This window comes from Phascolarctos cinereus, unplaced genomic scaffold (genome assembly GCF_003287225.1).
Source record: "Phascolarctos cinereus isolate Bilbo 61053 unplaced genomic scaffold, phaCin_HiC Scaffold_8;HRSCAF=390, whole genome shotgun sequence".
In the NCBI taxonomy this organism is placed as follows: domain Eukaryota; kingdom Metazoa; phylum Chordata; class Mammalia; order Diprotodontia; family Phascolarctidae; genus Phascolarctos; species Phascolarctos cinereus.
Window position 1 is genome coordinate 4187628 of NW_027556291.1, and position 18811 is coordinate 4206438.

The window sequence follows — 18811 nt, forward strand, 5'->3', positions numbered from 1 at the left end:
CCCCTCAGGCCCCCACCCCATGCTGGGTGCTGGGGGCCGCAGTGTCTGCTTACCTTCGCTGATTCTGCTCCAAGCAGGAGCCCAGCACTGCGGGCTGCATGTGGCAGCTGGGCCGGCCGGGCGGGCGGGCAGGCAGGCAGTCACAGCAGAACGCCTGCCTGCCCGCCGCCGCCCAGGGCGGATCGGGGAGAAGAACACTTACAATCAGCCCTGTCTCTCAGGAGCCAGCCACCCTCCGGAGCCCCAGCCACCAGCACTCCAACGTGATGTCACTGGCTGGCTCACGTGAACAGACCCCTTTGGACCAGCCTGGGGAAAAGGAGGCTTGTTACCGAGGAAGGAAACCTTAAAGATGTAGTCTCGATTAGATGCCAGCAAACCTGGAGCCCCAAGGCACTCGAGCAGCAGTTTCCAACTACCTCAGGCTGCTGAGTCTCGTTGAAACAGAAGGCCCCAAGAAACCAGGCAGGGAAGTAACATGAGCTACAGGCGAGCTCGTAAAGAGGAGAGCCAATGTTCACTACTGGAGAAAGCAGCAGCCGATGACAAAAGCAGGCTGCCTTCGATCGGGTGAGCTGACCTGAACTTTAGTTCTGCAAATCCATCAGTTCAAGAAGGATTTTGTAAGCTACAAAAACGTCCAGGTGCTGAAACTGGGAATGAAAGCCGTACGGAGTGTAGCTAGCGTTCCACTTAGACGGCCATTCCTAACTCCTCCATTTTCATCTAAATTGTTATTTCATTCAACCAGAAGCAACAACAAAGGCATATGGTGGGTATAAGTGGGCAGCAGAATATTACCCATGACTTCAGGAGGAGAAAGAATAAATAACCCAGGCCACAGATGTCTAGACAAGATGGTGGGCCAGTCACAAAGCCAGAGCCAGGGAGAAGAGGGAGGCAGCCGCCATGTTCCCTGATGGCTACAACACTGAGGAAGGGCGCCAGCACGCTGGGAGGCCTCTCTGTGGAAAACCAGGGAGAGAAGGAAGGAGAGGTTGAGCTCACTGCTCTCTCCAAGTCAGTCCAAACCCAGGGGGCCCATGGAGGCAGGACTGACAAGATCCCACCAGTGCTTGGTTGGACCTGAAATGGCAGGAAGCCAGCTGCCAGCTGGTCCTGCAGAATGTAGGCTTGTGTTACTCCTTTACCTCACCGTTCCCAATGGGCTCATGCAAAAGAAGGGTTTTAAGGCTCACAGAAGAGTGTATACGAGAGGATTTTTCTGCTGAACCCGTATTTGAACTGACAATATTCTTAACAACAGCTTCCCTTAAAAGGACCCACATGTACAAAAATATTCATAGCAGCTCTTTTTGTGGTGGCAAAGAATTGGAAATTGAGAGGATGCCCATCCATTGGGGAATGGCTGAGCAAGTTGTGGTATATGAATGTAATGGAATATTATTGTGCTGTAAGAAATGAAGAACAGGGTAACTTCAGAAAAACCTGGAAAGACTTATATGGTCTGATGCTGAGTGAAGTGAGCAGAACCAAGAGGGCTTTGTACACAATAACAGCCACATTATGCAATGACTGAGATTGTTAAACTGAACCCTTCTCAGCATTACGAGGATCCAAGACATCTCCAGAGGCCTCGGGATGGAAAATGCTGCCCATATCCAAAGAAAGAACCATGGAAGTCGAATAGCTAACACTTATTTTTACCTTCTGTTGAGTTTTGTTTCATCTTTCTGATGGTTCCTCCTATTGGTTTTAATTTTTACTTACAACTTCACTAATGTGAAAATATGTTTAATACGAATGTAAACGTAAAGCCTATATCAGATTGTGTGCCGTCTTGGGGAGGGTGGGGGGGAGGAAGGTGGAGAAAAATTTTCAACTCAAAAGCGTATGGAAGTGATTGTTGATAAAACAAAATAAATTAATAAAATTTAAAAAAAAACTTAATAAAAAAAAAAGCAGCTTCCCTTTCTGAAGCCACAGAGAGGTCGGGGCTGCAGTGCAGGGACCGTTCTTAGACTCAGTCCCAGGGATGGAGACGGACCAAGTCATTTTAGGGAAAGGACAGCTCAGCAGGCCTCAACTCTCAGAGACTTTTGGACTGAGATGTGAGCGCCTCCGAAGGGATGGGCAGAAAATCATCCTCCGGCACTCAGAGGGAAAAAAGAGGCCAGGATCAACTCCCTGGAGGGGGGAGGAAAAAGAGACCAGAGCCTCCTGAAGGCAAGCAGCCCTCACCAGTGGGCTCTCTCGAATGACCATCCATCCCTACGAATATAAGCACTTCCCCAAGACCAAAGGCCAGCTTCTCAGCTGATCCCCAGAGGGCCCCCTTTGGGGATTTGGGTCACATAGGACTTCTCAGAGTTTGCTAATGTCACATGGGCAGACTAAGTGGTCACCCAGGCTGGGGGCCAAGCCCTGGAGAGAGGCAGACATGATAATGTCATTGGTGAAACCACAGGCCGTATTTATGGGAGAAAACTAGGGACAGGCAACAAAGCAGATTTTCTTCTAACTGGCTTAAGCTGGAATGTGACCTCAAGTCCCCTAAAGGGACAGGTTTACATATTAACTTTCAGAGCATTAGGGACCGTCCCTCCTACCACAGCAGGGCAAAAATGAAAACACAAGCACCCACTGAAAACAGAGCTCTAGATTTCAAAGGTTCCAGGATTTCACACTCCAGGGGGTCTTCAAGGTCATCAAGTCCAGATGAGGAAACTGAGGCCCACAGGGGAGAAGGGACGGAGTGTGGCCTTCTGTATAAACCCAGGGGGAAATTCAAGTCTGTGTAAAAGAGCAAATACGAGATCTGACTACAAAGTAATGAGATGGTTTTGAACCAGGAGACCTGGACTTGGCCAGCCAAATCCAGGCTCACCTCTGGATGAGGCCTTTGTAAGAGGGCTGGGGGAGAGTTTTCTGAATCCCTTAATGATAACTTGATGGCTCCAACACCTTCAGACTCTCTGGGGTCTGCCTCGGTCATCCCCAAGCCCCAAACAATCAGCTTGCTTTCACTATGGACTCCTCGTTTTTTTTTATGCAAAATATGGTGACCTCCTAGGAACACATATCTGCCTCCCTTGTTCACCAGCCTTGGCTCTCAGTGCCCTGTGGCCACTTCCCAAACTCAGAGCCAAGGTTCTGTTCCCACAGAGCTTGGGAATCTCACTGGCTTTTCCAAAGCTTTGACACCATAAAGGGCAACGTTCCTGAGAACCAGTCCTACAATGTGAAAGGACATAGAGCCTGGTCTACGGCAGGGGATGGAGAGGGGCAAGGAAGGGCCTTGTCAAACCATTTCATTTCAAACGAGTCAAAACCCAGGCTGATTGGGTCCCCCTGGCCCTTTTATCAACCCCAGCAAGAGCAGAACCCTCTATACCCTGTGACTGGACCCAGTTACCCATCTGTCCCAACTTGTTCTGCATGACTTAAGGTCAGGCCTGCAAAGACCACTCCCCCTTCTCTGACGGCATCAGCAGGAGCCACAGTCACATATTAACCTGTTCACAGCTTGTTCTAATGTTTAGGCTCATTGCCTCACAGTGAGGAGGAAGCAGGACAGAGCCTTGTCCCTCACTGGCCCAAATCAGTTCACTGAAGCATTGGGAGGGTTGGGGGCTGGGGTGAGGGGGCACCACAGTGCATGTATTTATTATCATTCCAAAACTGGCACTCCCAGATGCAGGGAACTTTGGGGCCCTCTGAGATGATCCTGATTCAACCCTTTCATTTTACAGGTGGGGAAACTGAGGCTCAAAAAGGGAAGTGACTTAGTCAAGGTTGCCCAGCTAGTTCGTAGCTTTGCTCTTAAGAAGAAAGAATACTGTGTGTACTGAGAACTATCAATGTCAACTTACCAAAATCATCCCAGTCTGATCATCTACCAGCTAAATGTGGCAGGGACATTGGCACATGAGCATTAACCTAATTCTGGCCCCTTCAGTAAGATAATCTAGGTCACTAACGAGCTGATTCATGGCACTAGGGGCCACTTCATCTTTGGTGTCATTGGGTTTCAATCCTGGACAGAGCTAGATCCCTTCAGGACCCAAGTGGGCTTCCTGGGACAGGATGAGTATTTGAGAATATTGTCTGTATTCTCCTGCACCAATCTGGAAACCCTCCCTTAAAATCGCTCTTCCGATCCTCCAGGCCGATGTTCCTCTTAATGGAAATCGCTGCATCAGCCACGTGTAGATAACAAGTGTGTTCCCCCCACCCCTACAGACAGTGGGCTGACCAGCCACAGGAACCCTACTTCACAGACACCCTCAGCAGTCAAATGAAACTGCTCTCACTGGGCTCGGGCATTTAAGAAGGGTAACTTGATTCATGTCGTCAGGCAGAAGAGACCCTTTCTTTTTTTGTTGTTGTTGATATTTTAGGCAATGGGGTTAAGTGACCTGCCCAGGGTCACACAGCTAGTAAGTGCTATGTGTCTGAGGCCGGATTTGAACTCAGGTCCTCCTGAATCCAGGGCCGGTGCTCTATCCACTGTGCCACCCAGCTGCCCCCTGAAGAGACCCTTTCAACAAACATTTCTTAAGCACCTACTGTGTGCCAGGCAGTATGCTGGGGATGCAAAGACAGCCGTGTGATTTCGGAGAGTGTCCTGGGATCTGGGAGGTCACAGAGTCTAAGGAGGGAGGAGAAAATGAGACCACCCAAGAGATGGATGAGAAAAGGTAACCACTCAAGGGGGAGAAAGCAGATCTCTGGGCTGTTCAGGGCTGTTGTGTGGCCCTCTGAGGCCCGGGCAGATGCCTGAGGCATTCGGAGGAGTGGGGCCCAGGGACAAGCCCACAAGGAAGGCCATCTACCAGCTGCTGGGCCAGATCACTCGTTCCTTCTGGACACTCGTCTGTCTCTAAAGCCCAGGTGCTTCTGGGCCCTCTTTTAGCCCCTTCTCTCACAAACGGCCATCAACAGGGCTAAGTCTCTGTGCCAACACCAGCTGCTCTGATGCCTGCCTCCCTGAGTGTATGCTCTGAGCAGGCAGCCTCCAGCTGCAGGGGCAGCTCCCTAACTGGACCAGGATCAGGCCCAGAAAGAGGAGTCCCAACCACCTCTCGAGGTGCCCCAAACAGACGCACAAAACCAACCAAGGCCAAAGCCAAACCCGAAAGTCACCTCGCCCCTCCCCCTCACAGCACCAGGAACGTCCAATTTTAAGAATATTTGCTATCAGACTGAAATATGCTTCTAGCAAATGCAATCCCCACACCTTCGGCACTATGACTCCTCCTTTTTGCTCCCCCTCTAATTTCTTACTGCTTCCAGCTCAACCAGGGCCCCTGGAGCTCATTAAAGCAGGATGCTAGCATCTACTGTGGTGCGCGGGGAGGCAGAGAAGCAGTCCCAGGAGGCTGGGCTGACCTCCACCCATCAGCAGCTGCCGAGAACAACTGTGGGAAGACAGGCAGCCCATACAGGGAATATAGGGTAGAGCCAGAATTTTCATGAAGGAAAAAAAAAACCCAAATGGGCCGGCTTACAGCCCATGCTATGTGGTAAATGCTTGGAGATGTATGTCTAAAATATAACCCCTTCTGCCAAGAATAAACCAAGAATTCTGTTTTCTTTTCATCAGTTAATAGAGGAGCACAGCACACACAGCTCAGGCACAAGCAGCTGCCATTGTGGTCCCAGAGGCCGCCCGGGAGCATGCGGGGCAGCCACCTCCCTCACTGAAGGGCCTTGGGGGAGGCTGGGCTTCTCCTAGGGCAGGAACCCACTGAAAAGCCAAGACAGTGCCCCTCCCCGGACTTAGCCACATCAGTGCTCTCAAGGGGGCAAGACACAAAGCAGGACGCAGCCCCCTCTCCTCCTCCTGGCTCTCAGCACTCCAAAGCCCAGCTAAGGACCCCAGTGGGGACATGGTCTGCCCGCCTACCAGTGCTGAGGCAGCTCTGCTGTGGTAAAAGCTTGCAGGAGCTCCTCACTGTGTCTCCATTAAAAGGGGAAAAGTGTTTGTGGTAGGACAGGGGGAAGGAACCTGGAGGGGGGACCTGCAAAGCTTTCATGGGCTTGCATATGAAATGACTTGAAGTTCTTAAGAGAAAGATGCTTTCATTTCAGAAACTTTGGATCTTGGTCTGAAGGATGGAATAAAAACCAGAAAAGGCTCATTTGCATTTGCTGAGTCCAGGAAAAATATACGGTGAAGGGGCCAGGAAAAATCAATATTGGAGCAACTTGACCAGAAAGTTCCATTCTAGTCCAAAGACTTCACAATGGCTCTTTAGAAGCTAACTGCTCAAATGACAAGGCCCAGAAGCTAGTAAAGGCATTTAACCCATTTCTCATTATGCTAACACATCAAATCCTTGCAGCAGACTAGACTGAAGGGTGCATGAGACTGGAAGGGAAGGCTCACCTCAGTCGTCCCCCACCCTGCCCCCCGCCCAAACTCTGGGAGATCAGCCTGGAGGCCTGCAAGACAAGCGATGACAGGGGAGGGGAGCAGGATGAAAGGATTGAACAAATCACCCCAGGAATTCATTCACTGACACATCTATGGCTACCAAGTGGGGGTCTCCTGTGCCCAGTGGCACCAGGCTCAGCTTAGACCCCAGCAGATCTGGGAACCCTGAATGCCAGACAGGCAAGGCCCTGAAAGACTGCCTCTGCCAAGCCCCTCATTTTTACAGGGGAGACAACTGAGGCTCAGAAAGATCAAAGAGCAAAAGCAGGCCACTGTACTGCACTGCCTCAAGGTCTAATAACTCTCCTTAGCTGCTATCCAGCACCCCAAGCCCCTCTCACCCAGTCACCAGAGTCACCCATGCACTTCTCAATTCATCTATAATTCCGAGCACAGACCAATAAAGACGCTTATTTATCAGGGGGCTTGCTGCTGCCAAGTTAAGTTGTTTTTCGGTCATGTCTGACTCTCTGTGACCCCATTCGGGGTTTCCTTGGCAGAGATACTGGAGTGGTTTGCCATTGCCTTCTCCAGCTCATTTTACAGAGGAGGAAACTGAGGCAAGCAGGGCTAAGTGACTTGCCCAGGGTCACACAGCTAGGACGTGTCTGAGCCCAAGTTTGAACTCAGGTCCTCCTGACTTCATGGCTGGTACTTTATCCACTGTGTCACGTAGCTGCCCTTACCAGGGTCCTACTCACACTTATTTCTGTTGATAAGTTCCTCACTTGACATACGGAAGGTTTCCTGGCTTTACTACAGAACTGAGGTTTTTAACCTGGGGTCCACGGGTAGATTTCTGAGAGTCCATGAACTTAGATGGGGAAAAACATTTACATCTTGATTTTCACTAACTTCTAATTGAAACTTAGCGTTTATTTCAATGACTTAAAAATGTGCTTCTTCTGAGCAGAGGGTATTGTCCCTAGGCTTCTTCCTAAGACTGCCCAAGGGGCCCACAGCAACAAACTGGGCAGAGGCAGAGCTGGTGTTGGGGTTGGGCTTGGCACCACATGGCCATGCAGACCTGAAAGAGGCCCCCAGGATTCTCTGTTCCAATCTCTTCATTTGACAGATGAGCAAACTGCAGCGCAAGCCTCCCTGTCTCAGAGAGTCTGATGGACCAATGCCTCAGGTAGGACATTCAGGATTCTGCATTTGGCCTTGGCCTCCCAAAGGAACAGTCCCTCCTAAAACCAGCCGGCAGATCACAAGGCACGTGAGCTTGAGCAAATCCTTTCAAATCTCAGCATCTCAGTTTCCCCTCCTGTAAAAGGAGACAGCCGTGTAGACCCCCACTTGGGAGCCATAGTTGTGTCAGTGAATGAATTCCTGGGGTGATTTGTTCAATCCTTTCATCCTGCTCCCCTCCCCTTCAAGCTCTTACAGCTAGGAGCTCTCAAACTCTGACAAAAGAAATGCTGCCTATCCCTCATTTCCATCTTCACTCATGTGCCTCCCAAAGAAGGCATCTCTGCTTCTGAGGTACGCTGTACATTCCTTAGAACTATCACACTCAGTTCTTCAGAAAAGGAAACATCGGGGCAGCTAGGTGGCACAGTGGATAGAGCACCGGCCCTGAATTCAGGAGGACCCGAGTTCAAATCCAGCCTCAGACACATAACACTTACTAGCTGTGTGACCCTGGGCAAGTCACTTAACCCCACTGCCTAGCCAAAAACAAAACAAGACAAAACAAAAAAACACAAAATAAAAGGCAACATCCCAGGCCTTCCTCGTTGCCAGCTTCTATTGCTTCTTCTCAGCCATATTCCAAGGGAGCTCAATTACTCAGCTGGGAAATATCTTGGAACCCCTGAACTATCACCCCAATGGGGTCAGTTCTGTACTCGCCACTGCCATCTATGCAAAGTGATTGGAGCAAGCTGGGGGGTCGAGGGGATTTTGATTCTAGGGAAAAGTCCTGGAAAAACAACATACCCACATCGTGACCAAGGTCAGTGAGCAGCAAGTGTCAAGCAGGCGGTACCCAGGCGGGGCACGGTCATTCAGAGAGGACTTTGCCTTAAGAAATCCCGGAAGCATTCCACTAGCAATGGAGTCCAGTTCAGTAAACATCAGCGCCCAGTTCCCTGAGAAGGTTCAAACTAAAGGGGCTTTACTTGAAAGAGTAGCGATTCTCTGAGCTGGGCTTCAATGAAATAATGGAGTAAGAGGCAAGTGAGACATGATGCATCAACAAAGCCGTCCAATCAGCTAGCAAGGCCCTAGGCTTGGGAGCTTCTCTGGGTTAGCTGCAGGGTCACTGTCACCTGAAAGGCATCAGCTGTCTTCCCTCTGCCAGCTACCACCTAAAATGGTTTCCGCTATGGAGCCATGCCTGGAGATCTACAGCCCAAGGAATCTGGAAGGTTTGGGGACAGAAGCAGGCTAATCTGCTCTCCCTCCCTCCGTGAAAGAAGGGCTCATCTTAGAGGTGATCCTTTGGCAGCAGGGTTGGGGGTGGGGGTAGGGGATGACAAACTGGCACTCTCCTCCTCCACACCCCCACCCTGCCTTGCGCATCCTCTGGGAAATGGCCCAGGGGCAAACTAGTACAGTGCTCATGTGGGCTCCTCTCAATGCACATACCAGGGCCATTGGGAGGCCTAACAGTCATTAAGCACCTAGACCTTGCACCAGGCAGGGACGCAGAGATGGAGGACGACAGTCCCTTCGCTCAAGGGGACCGCGCTCTAATGTGAACTGGATGTGGAAGATAAGCAAGGACGTGGCCTGAGAGACCCAAATCTTGCTCTCCTCTGGCCAAGGGCCCCAAGAATGGTTTCAGTAACTGAAAAGCCAAGGGGACGTTTATAGGATGGCCACTGGAAACATCAGACTGGACAGTGACCCATTCTGATCTCTTGTCGGTGGGCTCGAAGCCCATGGTTTTCCTGATTTCATGGGAAACCATGACAGCTGTCAGCTGGGAGAACTTTAGTGGTCTCGGGGCTACCAGGGCTTTCTAGCTGGAACAGTAGCTAGAGGCAGCGGCGCCCTCTAGTGCTCAGCTCAGGGAGGAGCAGGGATGAAGAGGGGCCAGCATCCCTTTTCTCCCTGTCCCAAGGTGTCTCCGTCAGAGGCCGCCCGGCATAGTTTCCATTTTCTCTTTCATTAGGCCCTGACTAGACTGAACCAGGCAGAACCAACCAGCTCTCCCCTCTTCCTCGTTCCTGTAAGAATAAGCCAGCTTGTTTTGGAGGCTAAGAGGATCCGGCAATCTTTTTACAACAACGGTGTTCCACACCTAAGTGATAGACTGAGGATGGTAACCAAAACACTCCAGGTTTGACACCAAATATTGAACTGCTTTGAAAAACACCTTCCTGCTTCCCTTCACACACAGCCCAGCTAAGTTCCAGGGCTGCTTGCCTACTTTTTTTCCCCTCTTCCCAGCTCTTTTTGCTTATATTCTTTCCAGTCTGGAGACTCTGATCCTACCACCTCCGATGCATTTCCAATCAGGTTCTAGGTGATAGATTTATTCCTTCTCCGTAAGCCAACCTCGCCGGGCCAGCCAGCAAACAAGGGACGCTTTATTGCTCCTCTGGCTCTGTGTAATGTGGGGCCATATTGCCCGTATGTGCTCTGCTACCTGGTCTGGTACTGGAGGTCCCGACAGGTCCAAAGACTGGGGGCTCTGTTAGCGGGAGGAAATCCTGCCAGAAGCAGGAAGTCGAGCAACAACACAATCTCTAGGTGCACGTGGTCCTCCCTCCAGGCACTGAAAGGTGGATAATTCCCACCTGTCCCAATCTTTCTCCAAAAGATTACTGGAAATGAGCAGCTAAGGTGTAGCAGCTTCCCACCCAGGTCAAATTCCTGTGGCCTCGAGCCAGAAGTCACTAGGAGAGGCTCCAGGCTTGCTGGTGTGGGGCTTCAATAAATGCCTTTGACAAGGAACAGTGAATGGTTATGACTGATTCACTCAAGCTATTAAACCATATATTAATATGACACTGTCCCAGGCAAAGAAAAGGACATGAGTGCATCATTGAAGGCCAAACCCTGCAGAGTTTGCCCTCTCTGCTCTCATTTTCACCATATCATCTTGGCTTCCTCCAAAGCCTGCCGAGCTCACCACCCCCACCCCGACCTTGCCTTTTTCTTGTTCTTTGTCCCTGACTCTCAAGGTCCCCCTGAACCGAGAGACTCCAAGGCTGCCTCTACTTAGAAGGTCTGTCCCCTAATCTGCCCCGCTGGCCTCTAACATCATCTTTTTGGCAACGATCCCACCAAATGGTTGTCCGATGGATCTGGAGGCCCCTGGGGCCGGCCACTTCCAATAGAACACTGTCGACATTATTGTTTCTGTCAAGAACAAATCATTTACTTCTGCCACATGTGCATGATGTATCATCCAAGCAGTGAGTGTCCTGCCTCCCAACCCCGCTGCTAACAGCCAGCAGAACAGCATTTTGCAATATGGTGCCTCTTCTGCCCTCCTCGACATGTCCTAATAGGACTCTGTCTTTTACCTTTCAAACTGTCTCCTCAATAAACACTTTATTAAGCACCTACTGCATAGAAGGTTCTGGGGACGCAAGGACAGGAAGCAAATCGTCCCTGAGCTGAAGGATTTTACATTTCACTGGGGGTGTTACAATATGTACAAAGATGAGGCCACTTAGGAGGAAGAGAACCCTGGTTAACAGAGTGGGAGGCTAAGGGGTGAGATCGAGGAAGGCCTCATGTAGGAGGCAGCATCTGAGCTGAGCCATTAAGAGAGATGAGGATACTAAGAAGCACAGATGAATAGGGAGGGCATGCATGCCAGCCCTGGGAGGGAGACAGACTGTGTGAATGCACGGAGGCAGGAATCGTGAGGTCTGAGCAGAGCTAGCAGTGCAATTTGGCTGGTGGAGAGTTTGCGAAGGGGGCCAGTGTGCAGCAAGGCAGGAAAGGTTAAGTGGGTAAGGAATCTGGGCTTTTCCCCAGGGGCCCTAGGGAGCCCCAGAAGGCATCTGAGCCAAGGGGAGGAAACGCCCCATCCCTGGGCCTTAGAAAGGTGACTTCAGCAACTAGATGGAGAAAGGGTTGTAAAGAGGAAGGAACATGAAGGCAGGGAAGTCAGTCAGGAGGCTGACACGACATACCAAGGGAGAAGTGGGGAAAGGCCTGCACTAGCACAGTGGCTGTGTAAAGGAGACAAGCGGATGGAAGTCAGAGGTACCAGGAGGGCAGAAGCCACTGGTTTGGTAGGTGATAAAATGTGGGGGGCTGGGGAGGTGCAGAAGGAAGAGCCAAGCAGGATTCAGAGATTCCCTTGGGCCTGAGTGAGTGGGCATGTGCTCATCAAAAACAAGGAAGCTTGGGGGAGCAAGAGGGAGTCAGAGAACATGCTCATTCCAGGTGGAAGCAGACAGCAGGCAGGTGTACTGATGGCCGGAACTGTACTGGAGGAAAAGGCCTGGATAGATGCATCTGGGAGTCACACAGAGTTTAGTGACGACTGAATCCATGGGAACAGATGAGATCACTAAGACAGGGAGTCAAGAAAGGGCGAAGGGCAAGGAAATAAACAGTTCTCAGGCACCTACCTACTGTGTGCTCAGCACTTTAGAAAAATTCTCTTGTTTGATTCTCACAACAACCCTGGAAGGTAGGTGCTATTCTTATCCCCACTTTACAGATGAGGAAACGGAGGCAGACAGAAAGAATGGGACTTGCCCAGGGCCACACAGCCAGTAAGTGCCTGAGGCCACATTTGAACTCAGGTTGCCCTGACTCCAGGCCCAGTGCTCTGTGCACTGTGGCGCCCCCTAGCTGCCTCTAGAGAAGAAGGAAGAGCAAAGCGGGCTCAGGCCAGAGCCTTGGTGGACACATGCATACTTGGGGAATGGGAAGGAGCAGTCAAGCAAGTGATTAGCCAGATTTGGAAAGGAGCTCAGGGCCCAGCTAGCATTGGGAGCAGGAAAGAAAAGGAAATCGGCATTTTCCAACGAGTCATCTCACGGTTCCAAGAGGGTGCTGCTCCCAAAGGAGGCCCCTTCTGGTCCTGGCAGAATGGGAGCTCCTTGATGTTCCCAGTAGCTACTCAATAAACATTAAGTCCCTACTATGCGCCAGGTACCATACTAAGTGCCAGAGATAAAAAGAAAGGAAAAAAACAACAGAAGGCTGTCCTCCCAAGGAGTCCCCAGTCTACTGGGGGGGGGGGGGAGAAGGGAAGATACGCAAACAAGCAAGAAGAGGGATCTGGAACTGGGCATACCTCCCAGGTCTCTGTCAAGTGGAGGGACATCATCTGTCATGGAGAAGTCCAAGGTGGCCCCCGAGATCTCCACCAGATCTTCATCACTGGTGCTGCTGTGGAAGCTCCCTCTCCGAAAGCCTGGGTTGTCCATGGTGTCGCTCTCAGAATCTGAAAGGTGGCAGAGACGAGACAGGATGATGACTGATAGGGAGGGCCTCCAGTACCACCCTCCCCCTTCTTGGTGGGTCTACTGAGTGTCTTAGCACAACGACGATGAGGACAAGGTAGGGCCTCCAGCAGGCAAATCACATGGATGGCCCCAAATGATACATCTGCCTAGAACAAAAAACACAAGTCCGGGTAGATGGACAGACCTCAAGAACAGGAGTGGGCAGCCCCATGCCTCCACCTTTCCTGGAAAACCACCATGGGGTCTGAGAGAAAACTGCCTGGCTGCTGCCCCACACCACTTTCCCCTACGTGGACTCTGGCCTTAGCGGACAGTCCTGACAGCAGGATCGAATGAGGAGAGGCTGAAAGACAGCGTCACCAGAGCAAAGCACTCATCTAAGATAAACACCGAGGCCATACTCTAGAAACGGCATTGCTCCTTGCAGATGCCAATACTCACTGCCATGACACAGGAACGTGTGGAGAGAGATTGGAAGGAAGCCGCAGTTAAAAATGTTGGGGAAGCCAGGTAGCCACGGACCAGCCTCAAAGGCAGAAGGCAGAGTCAAGATGGAGTGAGTGGTGCAGATAGGGCTGAGAAGAAGCAAGGCTGAAAATGCTCCCAAACAACAGGGACGGAAAACAAAACAGCGGGGACATGTCCGGGAAAACTGGCAATGGAGAAGTGGCTGGCACACCAGGAGAAATTGAGCAATAATGAGCATGGCGAACCAAAGAAGAGTCTGAAGGGAGTAAAAAAATCATGGGGGGAGAAGTGGAGGAAGGGACTCAAAACGAGAATACCCAAAGGTCAGGCTACAGAGGGCACGGTGCCAGGAGCAGGGCAGCTAGGAGTTTCCTAAGTGACATCCACAAACACTGCACAGCTCAGCCTCACCATTCACGCGGATGAAGAACCTCGATTGTCCAGGCTCGAGGCAGTTGGATGGACACCTCAGACAGCTTTGAGCACACGGAAAAATGACCATGAACTGGGCTCAGAATTGGACAGGATGAGGAAGACGAGGTTGAACAAACTGTCTTGGCAAAAGGACATAATTTTTTCAAAGACCCCAAGATTTTCCAGGAAACAAAGGCTGGTTTTTTAACACCAATACTCTTCTGGCAATGTTGCGGCTATACCAGTCTCTGTAGAACTGTAGGTGAAGACTGCCCAGTGGGCAATGTAGAGGCACATGGTGGATGGGAGCTGGCTGCAAGACGTGCCAAATCGAGGCCCTCTCCAATGGGTTGGTCATGCAGTCATGTTATAAAGAATGAGAGATCCCCACAGCCAGCCAGCAGACACCCAACGTACCTGCACAATGGAGAAATGAGTAGAGCAAGGCTCCCAACACTTGGGGTGGGCTCGTATGGCCCGGGCAGAGAAGACATTGATAAGAAGAGGTATACCCATGGGGCAAACATACAGGGGGTGCAATCTGTGCTGCTGCAGGAAGCCACCAAAAGATCAAAAGGAAATAAAGGAGAAAAGACAACTGAAACCCCCCCCACACACACACAAATCCAAAGAAGCAAGCAGAACAGAAAACAGATTTGTGCATAGCAAGAACTAAAACGATATGCCTCTTCCCCCAATCACGGAGTTATCAAAATAACTGGAAGGGAGGGGACAAGTATTGATTAAGCACCTACTATGTGCCAGGCACTGGGCTAAGCACTTTACAAATATGATCTCATTTAATCCTCACAACAACCCTGGGAGCACCTGGTACTATTATGATTCCCATTTTACAGCTCAGGAAACTGAGGCAGACAGTGGGAAAGTGATTTGCTCAAGTTCTCAAAGCTAGTCATTATGATAGTTCCACTCCTGACTTCAGGCCCAGTGTTCTCTCTGCTGTGGCATCCCCTAGCTAGAAAACAAGTAGATTCCAGTGAAAGATCTATATCCAACAATCTCTGGATTCCTTCAGACATCCCAGATAAACTAGAAAAAGAAAACTTCCCAGAGTTGGAACAAATAGGCAGCAAGAGAAAGGCCCCCAAAGGCCCTGATGAAAAACGCTGAACACACCTCAGCCCATCCTAATCCAGCTTGGAGGTTCCAGAGCCAAGCCCCAAACCCTGTACCGACTGCCACAAGAACACCCAGACACTACTGGCCAATGAGCAGTCACTTTTCAAAGAGAACCAGGGACAATCAGGGACACTGGAAAAGAGAACCTGGGCCCCCCAAAGAAGCCCCAAGTCAGCCCAGCACATTGGGCAGGAGCCGGGCACTTAACAAGCATGCTATCTCCCAACCAAAAAGAGAAGGAAGGCCATTCGCACTGCTCACATCCAGATCAACCAGTGGGAGAGAGGAGGGAACAAGCCGTGGCTTATGAAGGCAATGAACAGAGAGCAGGGAAGGAGGACTTTGATGAGCTGAGTACGAAAGCAGAAGCTGGCCAGAGTGCGCCATGACTACGGATGGAAGTGAGCACATGTAGAACATCAGCTTTTGGGGAAAGTGCACTGAACGGCCCAGCTGGGATCTGGAGGAGCCAGAAGAAGGTGGCCAGGGCCTCTCTAGCAGAACAGGCCTTCTGTTACTAGGGAGGGTGGGTTTGAGCAGGTTGTGACCAGTTACCCCACCCCCATCCCTCCCCCCACTCTCTCACTCTCTCTCTCAACCAATGTTTGTTGATGACTGGACCAAAATCAAGAAAACACCTAAAAATCATCGTCTTGCCCCTCTCATTCCATGCTCAAAAATCTCCACTGACTCCGTAGGGCCTCTAAGATAAAATATAAAGGTCTCTAGCTGCTTTTAAGGCCTTCTTCAATAGAGCTCCATCCCCCCCCCATTCCCCCAGCCTCCCTTCCACATGCTGCTCCTCATTCCTCCAACGTACCCTCTCTTACCTCAGCTTCTTCCTCATGTGCCACCTCCTCCAGGACAGAATGCCCCCACTTGTTAATACTCCCTTCCTCCTGTACTGACTTATCTGGGCATGTGCAGATTTGCCTTCAGAGAATATAGGGTCTGCTGCCACAGCCCAGTACAGATCAATTCAGAAAGTAGCAGCAGCCTGCTAGAAGAGCAGCCCAAGCACCCAGGAGAGAGCAGAAGATGATGCCCTGGGCAGGGTGGCACTGGGACCTGCTGCCGGCTCAGTCTGCCCAGAACTTCAAAAAACCAAGCTGGACATAAAAGACATTCCTGGGTTTATGAGCAATCAATTCTGTTTTCCTTGTTCTCTGTGTAAGGAAATGCTCCTATTTGTTGATATCGGTCAAGGTCAAAACAGAGGATTTTTTCCAAGGGCAAATAAATGGAAAGGCCTTAATCTCAGTTTTGTGCAAGAAGCCAGAAACCCACTGGCCATGTGTTCCCTTCAGGGAATCATTCCGGACAGCCTGGGTCATATTATCCGTGGGAATCAAGGGAAAGTCGAAACTTTGATAATCCCCAAATCATGGCCATTTGGCTCTGGAATGTGTCTTTAATGCTATACGTGAGGTAGCTCTCTGTGCTAGTCTAGAAACTCCCTTCAAACAAAATGATGAAGGTAGGCAGTGAAAGCTTGACTCAGGAGGACCCAGGAACCAGGTTAGCCAACAGTAGCATTCTCATCCTCTCGCTCTGTTTCTGTCCCCCTGTCTCCCTCTCTTTCTTTCTTCTCTTTCTTTCCTCCTGCCTTAAATACCAGGGTTATGGAGTTTGAACATGATCCTCTGGGCAGTCTCTAAAGAAGGGCACACATTTGCCCACCCACATTGCTTGTAAAGGCCTTCAGTGTTTCTCCCCGTTTCAGGAGCAAGTGGCTCATCTTGCAAACCAAACTTGCAAAAGGGCTACTTCTTTCTCATGAGCTGTTCTAACACGAGGAAACTGGGGATGCCTCCTGGACATGGTTGTAATCCAGAGACAGTAACTTAGCATGGGAGCTGATGAGTTCACCAAGAGCTTAGGGGTGGAGGGAGGGAGAGGCAGGGGGAAGGGGAGAGAGAGGGAGAGAGAGAGAGAGAGAGAGAGAGAGAGAGAGAGAGAGAGAGAGAGAGAGAGAGAGAGAGAGAGAGAGAGAGAGAGAGAGAGAGAGCGCGCACAAGCAGAGGGCCCAGGCCACTGTTTCCCACCTCCTAAAGCCCCATGTTGGGGAGTGGAGAAGAACATGGCAGTGATCCTGCAAGAGAGATAGAGAAGAATAGGTAGGAGGACCAGGAGAGAGCAGTGTCAGGAAAATGCAGGGAAGAGGGAGTAGTCCACATGGGACCTCAGGGATCCCAGGGAGGTAGTGTTCAAGGCTTCATAGAGGCAGTATTCAAGGCCTCACAGAAGCCAAGAAAAATGAGGGCTGAGAAAAATTGGCTTTGGCAACAAAGTGACCACTGGTGACCTTGGAGAGAGTGATTTTAGTGGCAGCTGAGTAGAAACCAGATGGGGGGGGGGGCTGAGAAGTGAGCAGGTGTTTGAAAAAGTGGGAGTAAGAAGCCTGAAGAACTTTTCCAAGGAACTGGGATGTGAAAGGGAAGACAGATACAGAATGACAACCAGAGAGAACAGTAGGATCAAGTGAAGGGTTCTTTGGTTTTTTTGGATGGGGGAATAGAAGGAGCCAATGGACAGGGAGAGACTGAAAATTAGGGAAAGAGAAAGGATATCAATGGAGCAAGGATGGAATGAAGGGCTGACTACGACATATGATCACGGGGGATCCTTCTAATGGGGGAGACCAGCTGGAAATGATTCTGCCCACACAAGATCCACACAGAGTCGACAGACAGGAAGGTCAGAGAGGAAGGCACAAGCACCTCTCCAGAGGACTGAAGAACAGATTCTGCAGATGGTGGGACGGGGGCTGAGCTTTGAAGGAAGCCAGGGATTGAGAGGGACCAAAGTAAGCAGGAAGAGCAGAACTCCAGGCACGGCAAGCAGCCAGGGCAAGGGCATGAAGGCTGGTATGGCTGGGCCACAGAGTAGGTGAACGCAAGGAAAGCAGAAGACCAGGGAGGCACGAATGAGCTGCAAATACCAACCAGAAGTGTTTACATTTGTTCCTGGAAGCCACAGCGAGCCACTAGAGTTTACTGAGCGGGGTGGGGTGACCTGATGGAACTTTAGGAAAACCACCTTGATGACTGAATAGAGGACAGACTGAAGCGGGGAGAGACTGGAGGCAGGGAAACCTCCTCCCCCACTAGTCATTGCAATAGTCTAGGCATGAGAAGATGAGGGCCTGTACCAAGGGGGTATATTCAAGAGATGTTTTGGAGAAATGACCACATTAGGCACAAAGAACAGAAACTTTGCGAGGGCAAGGCTGTTTCTTGGCATTTCCCTCAGCCCTAGGGTGGCTTGAGGGCTGAATTCAAGGATGAATGGCCCTGAAGCCAAGGAGTCTGCCAGTGCACTTGTGGGAGGCGATCTCGCACAGACGAGGCCCCACAGCACATCTGCTCAGACCCTCTGCCTGAATCTAAACTATCAACAAAGCAAGGGCCCCGGCTACTTTTGAGCTCCTGACACTGTTTCCAGTCCCTCCTGGGTGAGGGCGCCCACCCACTCAAATACCAAATCAAACCCCAAAGCTTCCAACAGTCACTGTGCCTCCTGCGGGATGCCAAAGGATGGGCAGGCCCCAGAACATGTCCTGTTTGTAGAGCTTTTCCTGATGCTGCTTGCTGGCTAACAATCAGAAGGTCACACACACACTGCACAACAGCTTTTGTGAAGGTCGCTTGTCTCCAATAGAGAAATTCAGCAGAATGTCCCCAGACTTTCAAAGGGAGTCTAACTGAACACCTTCCCCTGAGGTCCTGGTTCCAATCTCAGACACTTTCAGAGCCTCAGTTTCCCCCCTGTCAAATGTGAGGGTTAGACCATGTGATCTCTAAGGTCTCTCCCAGCCTGAAACCTGCCCATCGATCCAGTACCTTAGGATGATCATGCAAAGAGCACTGTCTGGGCACAGGGAGGCCGAGAGGATTTCCTGTAAGAGGACCGTCCAGATCCTCAGGGAAGGTTCATAATATTCTTTATGGAGAGCTCTGTTTGCTTGCTGCACTCACACTCTCGCCCCCCCCTCCCTTCT

General features: G+C 50.7%; 1 protein-coding gene across 1 annotated transcript in view; it reads right to left on the bottom strand.

Moving 5' to 3' along the window:
• The window catches only part of CLCN5 (chloride voltage-gated channel 5), a 103406-nt gene that overhangs the window by 30305 nt on the left and 54290 nt on the right, over positions 1–18811 (bottom strand). Inside the window, 1 exon segment of the mRNA XM_020978935.2 lies at positions 12618–12767. Coding sequence (XP_020834594.1) covers positions 12618–12750 — 133 coding nt within the window. The 5' untranslated portion in view covers positions 12751–12767.